The following is a 19,376-nucleotide window of genomic DNA, read 5'->3' as shown; positions in this document are numbered from 1 at the left end:
CCTACTGGTTACTGTTTTATCGATATTTACTTCGGTTCCAGGCCCTCACCGAGCTAATATGCTGTCGGTTGACCACGACTCTTCTTGATCTATACCCACCCGCCCGTCCCTTCCCATCCAAACCCCTCCAGCCTCGGCCTACCGCTTCGCGACCGTCACTAAACTCCCCATTCGACAACATTACCAGTGGCGTGTCTCTGCTCTGCTTGTCTATTCGATACCCCTCAAGATCTTCAACATGGTCGACGATTCAGCATTGGCCGCCGCCGCCGCCATCGTGCAGTCCCTTGCCGCCGATGGCACCACGCCCATGTCTCTTCCCTTCAAGGTCGATGCGCGAATCGAACTTCCCGGTCGTGATACCCCTGCCAAACGAAGTCTGGAGAACGAGCTCGCCAAGCTCGCCCAAAGAATCGAGAAACTCGAGAACCGAGCCCACGCCTCTGTGGCCTTCCCGGAGACGCCCAACGAAGTTCACGATTCTCTCTTCGCCGACGACTCCGAGGGCACATCACCGTCATCGTCCAACAGTCGTCCTATTTCCAGGCCCAAGTTCCAACGCGAAGGTACCGCCACAGCCGACCCGAGCCTCGCAGACAGCCCGCTGACTGACGAAGCCTTGGAAAGCTTGCAAGAGAAGGTGCTTGACCAGGAGAAAGGCATTTCCAGCGCCAGACAGGAAATCAGCAGTGTAAGCGCTCAGCTTCTCGAGCAAAAGGAACTCCAGGAACAGGCTTTCTTCAAGATCGAACAGGAGCGAGTTGCTACTCTGGAACGGGAACTATGGAAGCATCAAAAGGCAAACGAGGCCTTCCAAAAGGCCCTGCGAGAAATCGGTGAGATTGTTACTGCTGTTGCGCGCGGAGACTTGTCCAAGAAGGTCCGCATGAACACCGTCGAAATGGATCCCGAAATCACGACTTTCAAAAGGACAATCAACACTATGATGGATCAGCTGCAGGTTTTCTCAAGCGAAGTCTCTCGCGTCGCCCGCGAAGTCGGAACCGAAGGTTTGCTCGGCGGTCAGGCTCGCATCGAAGGTGTCGACGGCACTTGGAAAGAACTCACGGACAACGGTAGGCCTGAAATGCAGCTAATCTTTTCGAGTCATCGTGCTAACTAATGGGGACAGTCAACGTCATGGCTCAAAATCTCACGGATCAAGGTCCGCCCCCCTCTCCCATACCTGCTCTGCTGCGCCTCGAATTATTGTACTAACAAAACCCAGTGCGAGAAATCGCATCGGTAACAACTGCTGTCGCCCATGGTGATTTGACCAAGAAAATCGAACGCCCTGCCAGAGGAGAAATCCTGCAACTGCAACAAACGATCAATACCATGGTAGACCAACTGCGGACTTTTGCCTCTGAAGTCACTCGAGTCGCTCGCGATGTCGGAACCGAGGGTATTCTTGGTGGTCAAGCCGACGTCGAAGGGGTCAAGGGGATGTGGAACGAACTAACGGTCAACGTCAACGCCATGGCAAATAATTTAACCACACAAGTGCGAGATATCATCAAGGTAACCACAGCCGTGGCCAAGGGCGACCTTACGCAAAAGGTTCAAGCGGATTGCAGGGGCGAAATCTTTGATCTCAAGTCCACTATCAACTCCATGGTAAACCAACTTCAACAGTTCGCCCGCGAGGTCACCAAGATTGCCAGAGAGGTTGGCACGGAAGGCAGGCTCGGTGGTCAGGCCACCGTCCACGACGTCGAAGGAACCTGGAGAGACCTCACCGAAAATGTCAACGGCATGGCGATGAACTTGACGACACAAGTACGAGCAATTGCCAAGGTCACCACCGCTGTCGCGAATGGTGACCTGACTGAAAAAATCAGAGTGCCTGTGAGAGGTGAAATTCTCGATCTCAAGAATACCATCAACACCATGGTTGACCGTCTTGGAACCTTTGCTTTCGAGGTCAGCAAAGTCGCCAGGGAAGTCGGCACGGACGGAACTCTCGGCGGACAAGCCCAAGTCGACAACGTAGAAGGCAAATGGAAGGATCTCACCGAAAACGTCAATACCATGGCATCGAACCTAACCTTACAAGTCCGAAGCATTTCGACTGTTACCCAGGCCATTGCCAACGGCGACATGAGCCAGAAGATCGAGGTGGAGGCGCAAGGAGAGATACGGGTTCTCAAGGAAACCATAAACAACATGGTTGACCGGCTCTCCAACTTCTGCAACGAGGTACAAAGAGTTGCCAGGGACGTCGGCGTCGACGGCAAGATGGGTGCTCAAGCAGACCCAGCTGGTCTGAAGGGTCGTTGGCGCGAGATCACGACAGACGTCAACACCATGGCTAGCAATTTGGTGAGCCCAGCATCGTCATCCCCAGTGTCACGATCTCCAATGCTGACAAACACAGACAACTCAAGTGCGCGCATTCTCTGATATCACGAACCTCGCGACAGACGGGGACTTTACGAAACTGGTCGAAGTCGAAGCCTCCGGTGAAATGGACGAGCTCAAACGAAAGATCAATCAGATGGTGTCCAATTTACGGGATAGTATCCAAAGGAATACGCAAGCTCGTGAAGCAGCAGAACTGGCCAACAAGACGAAGTCGGAGTTCCTGGCAAATATGTCTCACGAGATTCGCACACCCATGAATGGCATCATCGGCATGACGCAACTGACACTGGATACGGATTTGACACAGTATCAACGAGAGATGTTGAACATTGTCAACAGTCTAGCGAACAGTCTGTTGACAATCATTGATGACATTTTGGATCTGTCCAAGATTGAGGCTCGCAGAATGGTCATCGAAGAGATTCCGTACACGTTGCGTGGAACTGTGTTCAACGCACTGAAAACCCTAGCCGTCAAGGCGAACGAAAAGTTCCTCGACCTCACGTATCGCGTTGACAGCTCTGTACCAGACCACGTCATTGGAGATTCATTCCGTCTGAGGCAGATCATTCTCAACCTAGTCGGCAACGCCATCAAGTTCACGGAGCACGGCGAGGTTAGCTTGACCATTAAGAAGGCAGATCCTGTGGTTTGGGCTTGCAACCCTGACCAGTACGCCATCGAATTCATCGTCACCGACACTGGTATTGGCATTGCAGCCGACAAACTTGATCTCATCTTCGACACATTCCAGCAGGCCGATGGTTCCATGACCAGGAAGTTCGGCGGTACCGGTCTCGGCTTGTCCATCTCGAAACGTCTCGTCAAGCTCATGGGCGGCGACTTGTGGGTCAAGAGCCAACACGGTCAGGGCAGTGAGTTTCACTTCACGTGTCGCGTCCGTTTGTCGGATCTCGGTGTCGAGGTCATCGAGAAGCAGATCAAGCCATACAAGGGCCACGAGGTTCTCTTTGTCGACAAGGCGCAGTCGGGCTACGGAACTCAGATCAAGACGATGCTGTCCACCATTGGCTTAAAGCCGGTTGTTGTCGAGTCAGAGAAGGACCCGTTGCTTACCGGCGTCCGGGACGCTCAGGCAATGCCATACGATGTCATCATTGTCGACTCCATTGACACAGCCAGGAGGCTCAGATCTGTCGACGACTTCAAGTACCTGCCAATCGTTCTCCTGGCGCCCGTTGTCCATGTGAACCTCAAGTCCTGCTTGGATTTGGGAATCACGTCGTACATGACGACGCCCTGCACCGCTGTTGATCTCGGCAACGGAATGATCCCTGCCCTCGAGAACCGCGCCACGCCTTCTCTGGCCGACAACACCAAATCGTTCGAAATCCTGCTTGCTGAAGACAACCGAGTCAACCAGAGGCTTGCCGTCAAGATTCTTGAAAAGTACCATCATGTGGTCACCGTCGTCGGCAACGGTCTTGAGGCGGTGGAGGCCATCAAGAGGAAGAAGTTCGATGTCATTCTCATGGATGTCCAGATGCCAATCATGGTAAGTCCCGGAATTTCTATTACTAGTCAAATCATGAGTGCCTGCTAATCCCACCCTGCAGGGCGGTTTTGAGGCAACAGGCAAGATCCGCGAGTACGAGCGAAGCTTGGGCTCGCACCGTACTCCGATCATTGCCCTGACAGCCCACGCCATGATGGGTGACCGTGAAAAATGCATCCAGGCACAGATGGACGAGTACTTGTCCAAACCTCTGCAGCAAAACCACCTTATCCAGACCATCCTCAAGTGCGCGACCCTCGGTGGCCAGCTGCTGGAGAAGAACCGAGAGAGGGACACGGCTCAGCAGCCAAGAGCAAAGGCTGCCACCAACGAGCATCCCCAGTCTCAGCTTCGCCCACCTCTGGAGACCAGAGCCTTCACCTCAAAAGAACCAATCACAGGACCCAGCCCAGCCAGCCCAGCGTTGGTCTCGGCGGATCAGGAAGATCCCATTTCCAGGGCACGTAATGGCCTTTCCGACTCGCGCAGCCTAACAAGCTAACTTGGTTTCTTGTTCGTGCGCGCAGCTGCTACTGAGGTCACATAGTTCCTAACTGGGATGTGCAGGGACAGGCTCAGAAAAAACGCAAGTGGCGACCCGAATAAGCAAACCGACTTGGCATAGTTTGTTGTTTTCGTTTCGATGAAATACCCAACAAAGTTACAAGAGCATTGGTTGAGAGAACGCATGGGCATCGCCGCTTCCCTGTTTTTATCCGAATCTCCTATAAACGCGCGCGCACACACACATACACCCAAGCGCCAGACATATCTACACATACGACCCAACATGTCTCCTAGCGGCAGAAGGCATATTTCGATACGAGTCACTGTTTTACGTTTCGTTATAAACGCAGGTGTGCATAGTGTTCCGACACACAAAGCAAGCAGCTTGTCTTCGCTTGCTTGCTTGCTTGCTTGGTCACTCAAATCTCAAGATGGGTACGCACACAGAAGGGCATTTTGGCTACAAGGATGGGAGGCCGTTGGGAGTTTTCGCTTTCATGTTTGTCTTTTATCAAAGAAGGAGGGGTTGGGGTTGGGGGGGGGCAGATGCCATGCTGCCCTCGCTTTTTACCTTCTTGTTAACTTGTAGTTTTACTTTTGAATGCCGTGCTTGCAAGAGGGGGGGGACGCAAGTCTTGCAATGCAGTGAGTCCCGACTGCTTCTTTCATATCGCCATCGTATGGAGAAACAAACGGCTGCAGGCACCATCTTCTACGACATGACAAGAGACTCCAGAGTAGCCCAAGTCCGTTTTGAGGGTTCTGAACAAGATGGGGAGGACTGAGAAACAAGTTGCTGTTTCTCTTGGGAATGAACATAAGAGGCGGTTAACGGGAAGAGGGAGAGACGGAGTCGTGTTTCCTTCCTTTCAGATTAGCTTACCAGCAACAAGGGCGTAAGATAGGGATGGGGCAGGGTTTACATTACTGATATCGAAAAGCCGGACCGTTTTGGCCTGGCTAAACACGCAGACTCCCGATGCGATTGTCGTGTTGCGATTGTGACCCCTCTTGCGTAACGAGGCCATCCATTCTGGGTTGTCATATTTGCTTATGTGAAGGGTTCTTTTCTTGATATGCCTCTCTCTGGCCAGCCCCTTCCTGTCCGGCTCCACTCCCACGGTCTTCAGGGCCGATGATAGTCGATTAAGTATCAACCGCTACCAGGCAAGTCTTCACATTGGACAGGCGCGGGCAAGAGGCCATGGTATCTAGCTTTAGTTGTTGAATAAAGCATAGGTCGTCGAGAGACGAGGCTGGGGTAATCAGCAGCCCAACTGGCCATCCCACGACACGTTTATCGTCTGTCCATCGTAGCTTTAGTCCTCATTGTCCGGTGAGCGAATTGGTGTACTGTGACCGTCCCATAGGCGCATAAATGAGTGACTGCCCCAATAGCTGGGTGTAATACTAGTGGGCAAGAATTGTTCGATTAGGAATCGGTGCGGATGTGTAACCAGAGTGGTCCGCCGAGCATGATTCGAGGCCCCTTCTTCCTATGCCCCCCCCCCCCCCCCCCTCCTTTAATTACCATGCAAATTTCTCGCTCGGAGAACAAATCACTTCGTTCCGTGACACATGAGCCTCCTGGCTGATATCTACGGAAGCGAAGACCTTCGCCCCAACAACGATAGGGAGGGAAGAGTGAAGGGGGCTGTAGTGTGGCCTTGATTGTGTCGAAAAGCTGCTGAATGGCCTTATCGAGATGGCGTTCCCGGGCATAAGTCTAATACTCTGGTCCTTTACTGTGAGCACTGGCTTGCTTAGATGTAGACTACACAGGTCATGGGCTTCTTGGCCGGTATGGTTGGAAGGGGGCAAAGGAAGAGTCGGTAAACTAAGCAGCTTCTTGGGTGGAAAGGCCTATTTAACCGAACGGGATGCCGAGAGCGGCAAGAGGACGCTCTTGGGTTCCTTTCAGTCACGTCTTGGGTCGCATCGATCAACCCACCCGCCAACGTCGCCGGCCATGCCCTAGTCATCAGCATCTTCTACAGACGACAGAGCACACGGGTCCAGTTTCGGCCACCCAGGTATGACTCGGTCCGAGATGTTCATACAGCAGGGACGGAGGGGTTTCACTTCAGCCACAGGGACCGTATCTAGCCAGCAAAGGGGGTACGGACGGCCACTCTACATCGCCGGTGGCGCATCCGCCTTCGCCACCCCCAGACTTCACAGGCGATGGCAAGAAGGACATACACCAAGCCCGACAAGATCAGACGACAAGACAAGAAAGACGACGGAGGAAGCTGAGCTGGCGGACCCTCTCTCTCTCTCTCTCTCTCTCTCTCTGCAATCCGTAGAGGCGAGCCCGAACATATTATGCCTCTCACCCCGCTCGAAGCCATTGGCCGCAGAGTCACATCGAATGCAGAGTGCCCCCCCTTTCTCATATGCGGCTCGCAAAGCGGACACGCACCGCATTCACGTTGCTAGGCGCCAGGCCAAAAGAAGCCATCCAATCACTCGACTGCGTCCCGCCGAACAAGGGAGAGAGAGAGAGAGAGAGGAACTCCTTCGTCCGAGGAAGGAGGTCTGACAGCTGTCCCCGGGCCCGACATCGCGGCAGGATATCACGGCCCGAGACACGAGGAAGGAGCGGAAACAAAATCGCAGCTTTTCTGTCCCGGCAGGCATATCGGGTGGCGAGGAATAGGAGTGTTTGCTCCAGCCAATTTCCCCTAATTAACACCCGTGGGTGCAAGTCAAGTGCTATCCACCATTCTCAAGGAGCAGACATCGAGATCGAGAGAGAGCTTCGGTGGCTGTCAGGCGCTAGATCTGCAGGGCGACTTGCTGCAAGCGAGTGGCGAGGTGCGCCAAGATTCCGGGTATCTCTTCCGCCCAGTTAACCTGTCACAGCCCCAAGAAGGGAAGGAAGGAGAGAATGAGAAAATGATACCCAGAATCCTCGTAGTCGCGTCCGCATCAATCTCGCATTCGGGGTGGGAGAAGAAGAAGGAGGCAATGCTTGTCTGCCGGTTGCCTATAGTTTGATGGAATCACAGGGAGTTATGGGATGTGGTCGCTAAAAATGCGTTTGATAGGCCGGCCGGAATAAAAAGAACCACTAGAGGAGGGGGATCAGCCTTGGCCAGCGGACATCTAACATTTAATCATTGCTGCACGGGCAATCGGGAGCTGTCGCAACTTCGAATGGCCGCAACCCCCAGCGGTTGATCCTCCTGAAAGATCGCAAAAGCAAAGGTCGTGACAGAGCATGAAATGATAGGTACAGGTTACGCGGGATCCTGGCCGTGTGCGACGATCCCTCCCCAGTCCAAGTCGTTCCACTCAGTGCGCCAGCGTAGAAACCGCCCATCCCGTCTCACGACTTCTTTGCCGTTTCGTTAGAATCGAAACTACCATTCTCGCTGGGTTGTGCGTTGTGGGTTGTCCCGTCCTGCTTCTTCAATTCCTCGGTCGATGGCGCCGCGGCGCCGTCGTGTTCGGGTTTTTCGCTGGCCTCGAAGGCAGCAAGCAACGCGTCCAGCCTACTCTCAAGGGTTGTCAAGTTGGCCTCTAGCGCGGCGGCCGCTTGCTCGCCTCTGTATACGATTCTCGGTTAGCCTGAATCTGAAATCCGGCGTGGAGAAAGGCGGTCACGAGGGCGTGGCTCGATGGGTAACAAAACATGGGAATCTCTCTTTCCGGTCTGGCCGCTTAGCTAGACCCTAGGTGGGAGGTAGAGGGGGAAAAGGGGGCAGTGGTCCCGCATGGTCGCGAATGTAGACTATTAGTAGGTAAAAAGCCTCGACCATCGCTAAGAACGTGGGCTGAGATCAGCCTGGGAGCATCAGTCCGGGGCGTGAGACGTTGAAGGGATGGTTCGCCTCCGGAGCCTGGGCGGAAGGCCTGGACCAGAAAGATGGTCTAGAACCCAGCGCATCGAGATGGCACTTCGTGCGGGAGCCATAGCCGAATGCCATCGTGGCACAACCGATTTGTGACAGCGGTTCAGGCATTGTCATACCACAACACAGAGGCGCATCCCCCTCACCAGATCTGTTGATAGGATCGCTTGTCTCGCTTCGAAGCGCTGTCCTAGACAGCGGAACAGTATGTAGACGTGCCCCAATCGAGCAACGGAGTTGATGGCGTCGTCGCCTGAGACCAAAGCGACTGGAACATAGCGTTTGGATGCGAAATACAGACGGCTGGCCCAGATTCGAGTCCAGATGCGGAAACAAGACGCAAGCCTGCGCCCAAGAACCCAGGAGTCCAGGGCTGAGGGCGCCATCGACGAAAGGGAATAACAAAGACGGGATAGCCGGCGTGCTGTCTTGGCCGGGGACGGTCTAACGCGCACTGGTGGTGCTGCGCCGCGCTAGGATTGGGGAAGGTGCTGTTCGCATTGCGCATTCCTTGGAATTGTCTCTGTAGCTTCGGAGGCAGCTCCGACTTTGTGCAGGGTGCAGATGGGCCATTCTCAGGATTGTGGTAGGGGCATGGAAGGCGTTTCAGCGTCTTACGCCGGGGCGCGTGTACCAAGAACGTGCTGGCGCGCCTTTACCTTTTCGGACGAGGGAGTGGGGGAAGGAAGAGAGGGCGATGGGAGAGGGGGGACGGAAAGAAAAAAATTGATGGGAAATGCTCGTCGAATGGGCGTACCTCACGAGGTCTCTATAGGCCTAGAACGCAGTCCAAACGTGGTCAGCCTTGGAACATGTACGATAGGTCGGTCCCATTGCGCGCCACTCGTTCTGCCCTTTAGCTCAATGCTCTGCCCTCCAGCCTACCAAAGCTACAGCACCCCAAGGCCCCGACCGCCCTGGTCTGTCTCTCTCTTTGCATCCCCATCTAGACACCATTGTCGGAGTCGGTCCCCACCACAACGCCTATACAGCGTAGGGGAGGGTCCAGACCGCTCTGATTCTAAGAGATGGGGACTGTCGAAGGCCAACTGGCGTGCCAGAGAGAGACAATGGGCAGGACGCGAGCAAAATGGCTGGTGTGGGAAGGAGAGAACGAAAAGTAAAAGAGAAGGGGAGAGGACGGAGAGCATGGGACCTGGGCCGTGGGAGCGGAATGGGAAGCTGGAGGGAGGAAGCATTCGACGGGGATAGACGGCAGACTCATCAAGAGACCAAGGGGCTGCGGTCGAGGCAGAAGTTCTGCGCCCTCTGCGTGACCCGCTCTCTGCTGGCCCCCCTTGCTGCGCCGGAGTGCCAGAACCGCGTGCAGATACGGACAACACAACATACCTGGGCAATGTTATCCACCGACGACTCGCCGTCGGGCCTGGTCGTTGTCGGGGAGGCGGACTCGGTCTCCTGAGACGCTGGGGCCATGTTCGGGGACGGCGACGGGGCGAACGAATCGAAAGGGTCGAAGGGCAAAAAATAGCTGAAAAGACCGGGAGAAGATGGCCTGATATGGGGGTCTCAAGGGAGGAGCCGCCCTCTTTTTTTATCCTCTCGTGCCTTTTGGCGATGGGAAATGCGGATACTCTTTCTTGCGATGTTCGCGCACGGCGGTGAACTTGCAGGCTAGGGCGGGAACTGGCGAGAATTCGGCTTTTCCTCTCTCCCACTTTCTTTCTTCCTTGGGCGACTCAGATTGCTAGGTGATCCAGGGGACGAGAACGCCGAGCGAAAGGCGATAGTTCGGTGTCGTCTCAGAGCCGAGCGCACGTAAATGCTGATGTCCCAAGACAGTGAATAGTAGTGGGATTTTGTAGCGTCTTTGGGTCGGGGTCATTGACAGTCTGCCAGCGACAGAGGTATTGCCCAAACCCCCTTCACCCGCCCCAGCCCAAAACATCGGGGACCCGGATCCTGGGTGGGTTTACGTAACAGCCACATGATCGTGCAAGCCCACCCACCAATGCTGCGAGCATGAGTGCAGGATGCCTTGTGCCCGAGCGGTAGTCATACTGGCAACAGAATATTATCAATCATATCGACGTCCCTTGCAACTCTCATCAGTGGCCCAGATCGTCTAGTTGGTTAGGATGATACGTTGTGGTTCTTCTATACAGCGATCCGTGTTGACGGCGGTTCGAATCCGCCTCTGGGCATTGACTCTCTTTTTGTCATTTTGTCATCCGGCCCATTTTCTTTACATGTCGATCCTGTTTAATTTGCCGCAACCAATCTTTTGCGCACCGTCATGACTCTCCTTCCCCGTTCATGCATCTATTTCCCTACCTATATCTGCCTCCGGGCATGCGGTCTCCGCGGCAGTCCAAACAACCGTTTGTAATGGTGCACTTGAAAGCTACACTGTGTCTGCACCGTGATGATCGATCCCGTCCATTGTCGGATGGACTCGATATTGTGTACACAACCTGCATGAGATGATAGCAAGGGTCCTAAAAGCATCGTGCGGCCATTTCGGCGCACTCCCAAGCAGCTGACTCCTCTTGGTTGATCGTCATTCGGCAGATGGATAGAGACATGCTTGACGGGTTGTTTTCCACATGGGCCAAGCAAGGTAAGCATTGTGAGAAAAGCATCGCAAATCTGGACTCCCGCGGTTGATCTGCTTTTATTCTCATCCAGGGAAGACGTCGACAGCCTACCGCTGCAGAAATTTCTATCGACGATGCAGCTGGACCCAGCGACGGCCAATTTGCAAGCATCCAATGCAATGTTGGACCTTGCAACTCACAGCAATCCGAGATTACCTCATCCTTCTCTAACAGCGTCTGAGGTGGGTAGCGTGAGGTGGTGTTGCAAGGTGAGCGTGAATGAGGTTCCTGGCCCGACAGTATGTGTAGACGGATACCGTACCGTGCCATACAATGTGCGTGTGTACCTGGTTGCACGAGTGTAGCCACGCTCAAGGTGTCAATCATCCAGCCAGCCCACCAGCCAAAGGCACTGGCAGAGAGATGCATGGAGAATTGAGGAATCCCGTCTATTGTGGTTGCCGTCGTCTTGGTCCGCACACCACCACCACCACCAACCTTCATCAAAGACCTTTGCGGCGATACAGCAGCAGTTAGTCCAAGTACCTCTGACCTCTCACATTGCACCTCCCACACCAGTGCGAACCCCATTTTGCAAGTGGGGCGCGAGAAACCGTCCGCCCCACCCCTTACTACATACATACCTACTTTTTTTCGATGCCGCACCGCATTTCCTGATGTCGACCAAAACCCTCCTGCAGTGAGATCAGACTTTTGCTGAGTGTCATCAGGGACAATGATATCAGACCCCAAACGGAGCAAAATGGGATGCCGCCTTCTGACGCACTGGCTGGCGTCCAATGTTTCCCAGCGGATAGCTGTTGGTGGCATTTGCTCAATCTCGATGAGTAGGAATGGGCGTTCGCGATCGAGATGTTACAATTGACCGTGTCCCAGTCCTTACTTGCATCACAACAGTTCCTCCGTAATATACGGTTCCGACCTGCGCCTACACCTCCTTGCCCACAACAGGTATCCGAACCCAAGTAACGCAGAGTGCGCCAACGCCAGAATCTAAGATCCAGCAGCAGCCCTGTTGCTCGTTTTCTCTTCGTGATCTTGTCATGTTATCAGGTGTGACGGTACGCTTCTCAAGCATAGGCAAGAAATTGCCGATTGAAGGCCCCCACCCCCCTTCCTTGTCATGTTCTTGTTTCCTCCCTCGTTCTCTCACGCTCATAGTCTCCGGTCCTTCGGCGCCTGGAGAAGCCGATCGGTACTCTCAGCTCATTTGCTGCCCGTCATTTCCCACATTTTATTGATCCAACTATGGCTCATCGTCCTCTACGATCCAACGTCGATAAGGGAAGCTCCGCAAGACAGGCGCCGCATCGAACAAATCTATCCATACGTCACGGCATGAAGCCCGTGTTGAAAAGTCGAGCATAGGGGCGATCTGTAACGCTACTTGCTGGCTAGTAGCGCGTTCCGCCGCGAAACCCTCTCTGGCCCTCCATCACCAGGAGAGGCATTGATACGCCAACACCCTTTCCCGGTTGAGCGTGGGCTGTCCATCAGCAGCCCCTGAGTGGTGGTTGCGTTCGGTTTCCTGGCCCCTGTCGTTCGGCCGAAGAGAGTCCAGAACGCTCACTGAACCTCATCGATGGGCCAGCTTCCAAGATATGACGATGGCTGCATAGCAAACACTGCCATGCCAAATTACACTGGATTTTGTCGTCGAAATCAGGAATAACCGTGTTCCACCAGGTGGGCTGGACTAGCATGGCAGCAAAGGGCAGGCTCGGACTGGCAACACTGGACCGGTCCATGTTCCCGATTTGCGTCCAACCTGCTGTCATTTGTTTGCCTCGGGGTATTGTCCGTGTTGTATGCCTCGGACGAGATGGGCCAGGTTCCAGAACGCTCTGATGGATTGTGGAGACGCAACAGCCCATGCATGTGCTCTCAGCCTCACTTTGGTGGCCAAATGCCATACCTGGTCGAATGCGCAATGTCCAAGTTCGCGATGGCTTTTGTCCGTTGCCCCTTCGCCACAGAGCGAATTTACCGCCGCCCCAATGGGGCATCTGGATGTTTGCCAGGCGAGCCCGATGGTAAAGTTGCCGCTCGTCTCGGGGCCTGGGTTGCACGGCATGCTGTACCATGAGTAATCGTCTTGCGAAATCTGATCCTTCCCGGTGTACTATTGACGGGCAAATCACTTGCGAGTTGCAGGCTGCCCGATGGGCTTTGCTGTATGGATCCTCGAATACGATGGTTCAAGCAACTTGCCTCTTGTTGGAGTACACATTACACTCAGCTTCTAGATCGCTAACTGCCCACACATTGGTGTCATCTGCTTGGTTGTCACTCCCGTTCAACTCAGCTATCTTGACGACTGATAGACTTCTGCCAGCTGAACAAGGCGTGGATGTCAGTGGTTGCCGTGTTCTCGTCCTCTGTCTTTTGTCTCACCCGCACTGTGCCTTGGACCACAAACGAGGTGCGTTCCTCGACAATTGTGGTCCGTAGTGGCTACTGCACTCAAGTAGATTCATCCGCGTGAGCACGCTGCGTCAAGTGGAGAGGGGGGTACAGGCGTTCGATCGCGGCACAATTCTTCGATTTCAGGTGCTCTCCCATCTGTGGCCCACTTCGTCTCCCCGCAGAGAGGGGTGGCCCTAGCTATGTACGGTAGCTTGTTTGGGTTGCTCAACTTCAAAAGCACGAAGTACTGACGTGTCTGGGAAGCGTTGTTGACTGGAGTTGACTTTGACATCGAGATTCGGGTCCACGGCTAGCTCTTAGTTTTTGACCTTCGTCCGGACTAGAACATATTATTGTGTTCGTGGTCACTTTACTGCAGGGTTGCTCGGCTGGTCGAACGGCGGCGGTCCCTTCGATGTCTCCATTGGTGGATTTGATCCCGACGGCGCCTGTACCAAATCGATGCTATTTTGTGATCGATAGAGATTGCGAGATGCCAGAACGGAAAGTCCATCACGGCTCTGTCAAGGGTGGAGCGTGTTGCTAGACAGAGTAGATACACATCGCGGGCTTTGCTACACACACGACGGGTGAGGATCGAGTGTCCGCAGCCTGCAGGAGCTGCCGTGGATGGCGTGGGATGGGGCCGTCCGCGTTCTGCGTTCTGCGGAAAGGCTTCCGTATGTGCTCAAGGCGTGGACCATGGACCGTAAGGCAGACGACCGCGTTGCCGCGGTACGGCATCTGTATGCCAATGGGAACGACGAGTGAGGCGGGTGAGATGCTCGATGGATGAACACACCCCCTCTTGCGCATACCAATACTTACTCTCGTTCCTTCTATTCCTACACTATCCGTACCTACTGTCCCATCTCTTTCTACCCCCCTTCTGTCCATTTCGTTGTTTCGGCCTGAGGTGTGAGGGGAGGGAGAGCGAGTGCCCTGCCGCCTGGCCCCTGGGTAAGGATGGAAATGGAAAAGGACAGGTGCGCGCACCTCTTGTACCGGTACGCCCTTGCAAGTACCCCAGGGACCCATCCCAAGCGGCCGTTTCCTGTTCCTGACTCGCTGAGAACCCATGCTTTCCATCTTCCCAATGGCTCCATATTTTCTTCGCTGGTCGATGTCCGCTTTTATTTACGATGGGCTTCCAGTAGAGAGATGCTCTCCGTTGCTGGAATCCTCTCCGACTTCTCAAAATTCGGTTTCTGCGATCAGACCCAAGGGAGCTTTGTCTTGGGTACCTTGAGCTGTCCATACATCTGTTGCTCTAGCTTCTCTGCTTGGGCCACACAGTAGGCATGCCACCCCGGATCACAAGTCTGCGGCAACGTCTGAAGCTACCGACTACCTAGTACATCAACACACGCCCACCCTCGAAGTTCCCTTTTCGACACCTCTGACCTCACTTCTCAATCCTCGTCGATCACCGCGGGGCTGCTTCCTTTCGCCTGTCAACCGTCAACCGTTTGCTTGCCCCTCCGTTCTATCCATCTCCCTTTCTGCCCTGTCAAGCTGCTCTCCGTTTTCGTAGACGGTCACCCACCCCGTTTATTTCTTCACCGTTCCCAGTTCCAATTCGCAAGAAGAAAAAAGGAAAGAAGAAAAGGCTTTCACTGCTGGCTTCGCGTTTTCTTCCTCAACTTAACCCTTTTTCTTCTTGCACAAGCAACACTTGGAGCCTCCTCCTCCCACCCTGACGCACCCTGGGATCCCTCCACCAGTCTTTCTCTGCTTTTCCCTGTCGTTCATGTGGCTGTAAATCGCCGTGCAGGCTCAGAAAACATATTGCCAGCTGTACGTATCCTTTCCAGAACGCGCATCCCACCTGGGTCTCGAAGCCCCTCTCTGCCTAGTCCATCCCGTTGTCCCACACCCCAGAGCTCGGTCTCCTATAATGTCATCGAGATCCGTCCTCTGTGTTGCAGCTACCAATTTGGTATATCCACGCCACGCTTGCCGCACACCTTTTGACTTTGACCAACATCCGTCATTAACCTTCTCAGCAGACGCAGACGTCGCCCATATTCCTCTCGAATATCCTTCGCCATTTACACAACACATCACTGTTGTACCACAATCCGCAGTCCTCAAAGCCCGCGAATCAACGTCCGAGCCGTTCACCATTTGCCGCCAACGTAAAACGCATCCGCCGGTCGCTGTCCAACTTCGTCAACTTGATTCTCTGGAGGATTGTTTGACGACAATAGCTTGAGCCTGGAACTGTTTCGACTGTTTCGACTTGAATCAGCGAAAACCGACGCACATTGTTTCGAATGGGCGAGTAGATGGGAACGAGTTGCCGGAAATCGAATCGAACCGAACCGAACGAAGGCCGTAACGATTGTACGCCGAGTCATCTGTTGAACACTGCCGACGTCAGAGGACTCTATCGATACTGATATTCGACTTGTCGACGCGCGTCAGACTAATTGGCAACCTCGAGGCATCGCTTCGATCATCTTCGCCATGGCGCATGAACTGGAGGGTATTTTTGCAGAGCTAGGTATCTCTCAGTACCTCGGCATCTTCCTCGAGCAGGGCTTCGACACATGGGAGACGATATTGGATATCACAGAGTCTGATTTGTGAGTGCACCGACAGGCTGGCCTGTGTGCTGCTGCATCGAGATTAACGGGTGATTGCATCAGGGACGCGCTGGGAGTCAAGCTAGGACATCGACGTGTAAGCCAGACGGCGTGTAACTGACATCGATCCATACTGACAAACATGGTCAGAAATTGCAAAGACGAATTGCCAACTCGCGGGGCCTCGCCCCCGATGCGTCGCTAGTATCGCCCACTAGAGCAACGGCTGAGGAGCCGAAACCCGAGGCTCAACGACCAGAGCAACCTCGACCCGAAGTGAAGGACGGCCCTGTCGTTACCAAGCGCAAGTATCGCCGTCACCCCAAGGTTCGTGCCGACTCTGAACCCTGTTTGTACACTAGTACGTGGCCATGGCTAAAGATTTGGCAGCCCGATGAGAATGCACCTGAACGGCCGCCGTCAGCATACGTTTTGTTTTCCAACAGTGAGTTTCTGTCACGCTGGCGATCCCGGGTTCGAGATGTAATCTGACTGACAATTATAAAGAAATGCGTGATGATCTCAAGGGTCGGAACTTAACCTTCACTGAAATAGCCAAGCTCGTTGGAGAGCATTGGCAAAACTTGACGCCCGGCGAGAAGGAGCCTTACGAGTCTTCAGCTCTCAAGGCAAAGGAAAAGTATAATCATGACTTGGCCGAGTACAAAAAGACCGCAGAGTATAGGAAATACAACCTGTACCTACAAGACTTCAAGGCGAGACAAGCCTCTGCCAATCAAGGTATGTCTCAAGCTGGGCTCCTTAACTGTGCTCGTGAAACTGATTCCTGTTACAGCAAAAGAATCAACCAAACGTCAGAAGTTGGATGTTGGTGCCCGACTGCAGAATGGCAGTGCGAGTGTGACACCGGGCAGCCTCAGCAGTACCGGCAGCGGCAGCGAGAGCCATCAGGGCAGCGAACCACCCCCAAATCGGAAGCAGCGAGTCGGATCTGTGGTGTCGGTGTCAGAATCTCAGTACTCAACGGCAGTTCCGACGCCAATCTCGCACCACCATGCCACAGATGACGCTGTACACTCTCCTACCAGTATACAATTCGATCGAGAGAGCCTGCATTCAGCAAGCCCTCGTGCGTCACAGAGTCGTAGCCGTCGCCCGACATGGACAGAAAATCAACTGATGCCAGAGGTAGTTGGACCAACGACTCACTTGCCTTCGCTGTCGGATGTATTCAGCAATGGACGTGGTGGCATGAATGGCGTGTCGAGATCTCCCGAGGCGAATGGATTCGGCAGCTTTGCACCCCCACAGCACCCGGGCACTTCGATCCCACCACCGTTGAAGCATGAGTATTCATCGACAGGAAGCTCTGCGTCGTCCGGCTCGTATCCCCGCACGCCGAGTGAATCTTCGCTCCCGATTCATGCCTTGCTGTCCAACAAGCCCCCGTTGGCTTCCCCGTACGAGTTGCAATCTTCCCCTTTCACAGCAGCCCCCCTGCCGCTCCAGGATCAGAAGCCAATATTCACCGGACAGCTGCAGGGTCCTCATGGACCTATGAATGGTATACTCAACCACTCTTCGCATAGCTTTCCGCAGGGGCTAATGAGGTTTCAAGGTTACCACTCGCCGCCACCTGCGCTGTTGCGCTTCCAGTCGAGTTCCTCATCCGGAACCGATGGGTCTATGGCGTCATCCCACGCATCTTCGCACGCGTCCTCCCAAATCTCACTTGGGGTTGGGGAAAGGAGCGACCCGAAGCTCGACGGAATGAGTGCTTTGGTCCGAGCGGGCGAGATTGTTAACCGGCGTGTTCAATAAGAGGGGGCGTAGAATGCCGCCGAAGATTTTATCCCTATGGACCGCACAATGGCCGCAGATATGGAAAAATGCTGCTGCCGCTTTCGAACATTTGCCTCGATATATTTGTCATATGTCGTGGCCGTATATTGCTGATGGTATGAGCGTCATGGTGGAAACAAGCTGGAAGGCTGAAGTTGGTGTGTTTGAGTATTTGAATACCCTCATGGATTGGTATCTCGTTAGGCATTGTTCCGGAACAGTATCCTCCCTTTTTTTTTTTTTCTTCGGCGGCGTTATTGGGGAAATCTTGACCGGCGTTAGGTTGCGGGCAAGGCATCTTTATCTTCCCGCCCAGGCAGGGCTTATGAGCTGCATGGCACGGCCCAGGCGATGATGTTATCGTGTGGTATAGGGATGGAATGGGTATTGCATGATACAAAAAGCTCTCTGACAATCGGAGACCCCCAAAAAACTATAAGTAGCGACATGAGGGACGGCCTCAGATGAAGTGAATCAAAGAAAAGAATTCATGAAAAGACAGAGATTATTTACACACTCCTGTGAGGGAAAAAATTGATGGACATGTTTACAACATGACGTCATGAAACAAGCAACAACCACAGAAGCTGGCAGGAGGGAAGGTCATTTTACCTCCTTCCCCTCCCTTTCCGAGATGCCTCCTGACTATGGCCATGACAAGAAAAAACAACGCCAACCTAGGTACCTAGGCGGCCCGCTAGTACCGTTGCGAAGTGAAGGGTCCTTCCTGATTCGAAGCGCCTGCAGGTTCGTCGCGCACGCGAAACACTCCCTTCAGGATTTTGTCGAGCCTCTAACGTCATCATGCGGACCTGGACTGACCAACCCCCGGTTCGCCTTGGCGGGTGTTGCTATTTCCCCCTCGTTTTCTTTTCCGGGGGGGCGGAGAGGGGGCGGCCGCTGGGCGATCTCCAATCTCTGGCCAGGGATCGCAGGCATCTCAAACAACGACTAAACTTAGGTAGGCACCAGTTTTGGTCCCTCTGTGCCGCGGAGGTGAGCGGGCGCGAGTAGTGACTTTTGCTTCTCCCTTTCCCCTTCTCCACCGTTTGGCTGGTTTGATGGGGGATAGAAAGAAGGGAACAGAGTCTGACTGACGAGCTGCGAGTTGCAACTGACGTTACACAGTACATAAGGGCAGGCACTACTGCTGGCTGACGTGCATGCAAACCACAATCCCTCCCACAAGGTGACCGCACACAAGATGAACCCCTCCCCTTCAACCGCCCGCTGACCTCTTTGATTGCACATTATTGCACGTGCCCTAAAGAGAATATCGGCGCTCACTTGAGATGCCATCTAATGATCCGTGTTCCGGCCCCGGCTTGTGCCCCTTGCGTCGCCGTCCGAGGTAATCGTGTAGTCGAGATGACGGGAAACGAGCGGTCCCAGACCCATGTCGGGAACGTGTTGAGGGGGACAGAGTTTGTTATGCTAATGCCAATAACAATCGGGCAAGAGCACTAGTTCTACGCAGCCTGGTCGCCTTCACCGTTGCTGGGATGACGAAGAAACGGCAGCCAGATCGAAAAGAGAAAAAAAATGTACGTATGATCTCAACACCAGCCGGAACCTGCTGAATCTGCCATCGTCTATTACATAACATGTCATACGAGACTCTCGTCCCAGCTCAAGCCGCTCGGGATAACAGGCAGGCTTGGAAACGGATTATTTGCCGCTCAGTTCATTATTGGAGGCACCCAAACCATACAGAAAGAAGACGAAAAAAAGAAGAAACCCCTAGCATATCGTCGTT

General features: G+C 53.9%; 3 protein-coding genes across 3 annotated transcripts; 2 read left to right on the top strand and 1 right to left on the bottom strand.

Annotated features, from left to right (window-relative positions):
• Positions 1 to 238: 238 nt before the first annotated feature.
• Positions 239 to 4,382, top strand: CH63R_00778 (Hsp90-like protein; the record flags this gene model as incomplete). The annotated part of the gene is made up of 5 exons (XM_018295753.1): positions 239 to 1,076; positions 1,133 to 1,165; positions 1,229 to 2,322; positions 2,378 to 3,880; positions 3,942 to 4,382. The coding sequence occupies 5 exons, from the start codon at positions 239 to 241 to the stop codon at positions 4,380 to 4,382; spliced, it is 3,909 nt and encodes a 1,302-aa protein (XP_018164115.1).
• A 5,086-nt stretch (positions 4,383 to 9,468) lies between these two features.
• Positions 9,469 to 9,681, bottom strand: CH63R_00777 (uncharacterized protein; the record flags this gene model as incomplete). Its single annotated transcript, XM_018295752.1, is given in 2 exon segments — positions 9,469 to 9,594; positions 9,613 to 9,681. 2 exon segments carry the CDS (start codon positions 9,679 to 9,681, stop codon positions 9,469 to 9,471), a joined length of 195 nt encoding a protein of 64 aa, XP_018164114.1.
• A 6,017-nt stretch (positions 9,682 to 15,698) lies between these two features.
• On the top strand, positions 15,699 to 17,599 carry CH63R_00776 (HMG box protein; the record flags this gene model as incomplete). Its single annotated transcript, XM_018295751.1, has 5 exons — positions 15,699 to 15,817; positions 15,881 to 15,914; positions 15,968 to 16,262; positions 16,373 to 16,558; positions 16,614 to 17,599. 5 exons carry the CDS (start codon positions 15,699 to 15,701, stop codon positions 17,597 to 17,599), a joined length of 1,620 nt encoding a protein of 539 aa, XP_018164113.1.
• Between the last annotated feature and the right edge of the window lie 1,777 nt (positions 17,600 to 19,376).

The sequence above is a fragment of the Colletotrichum higginsianum genome, chromosome 1 (genome assembly GCF_001672515.1).
Source record: "Colletotrichum higginsianum IMI 349063 chromosome 1, whole genome shotgun sequence".
Classification (NCBI taxonomy): Eukaryota; Fungi; Ascomycota; class Sordariomycetes; order Glomerellales; family Glomerellaceae; genus Colletotrichum; species Colletotrichum higginsianum.
The sequence above is the reverse complement of the archived record's forward strand: the minus strand, read 5'-3'. Positions and strand labels throughout refer to the sequence as shown.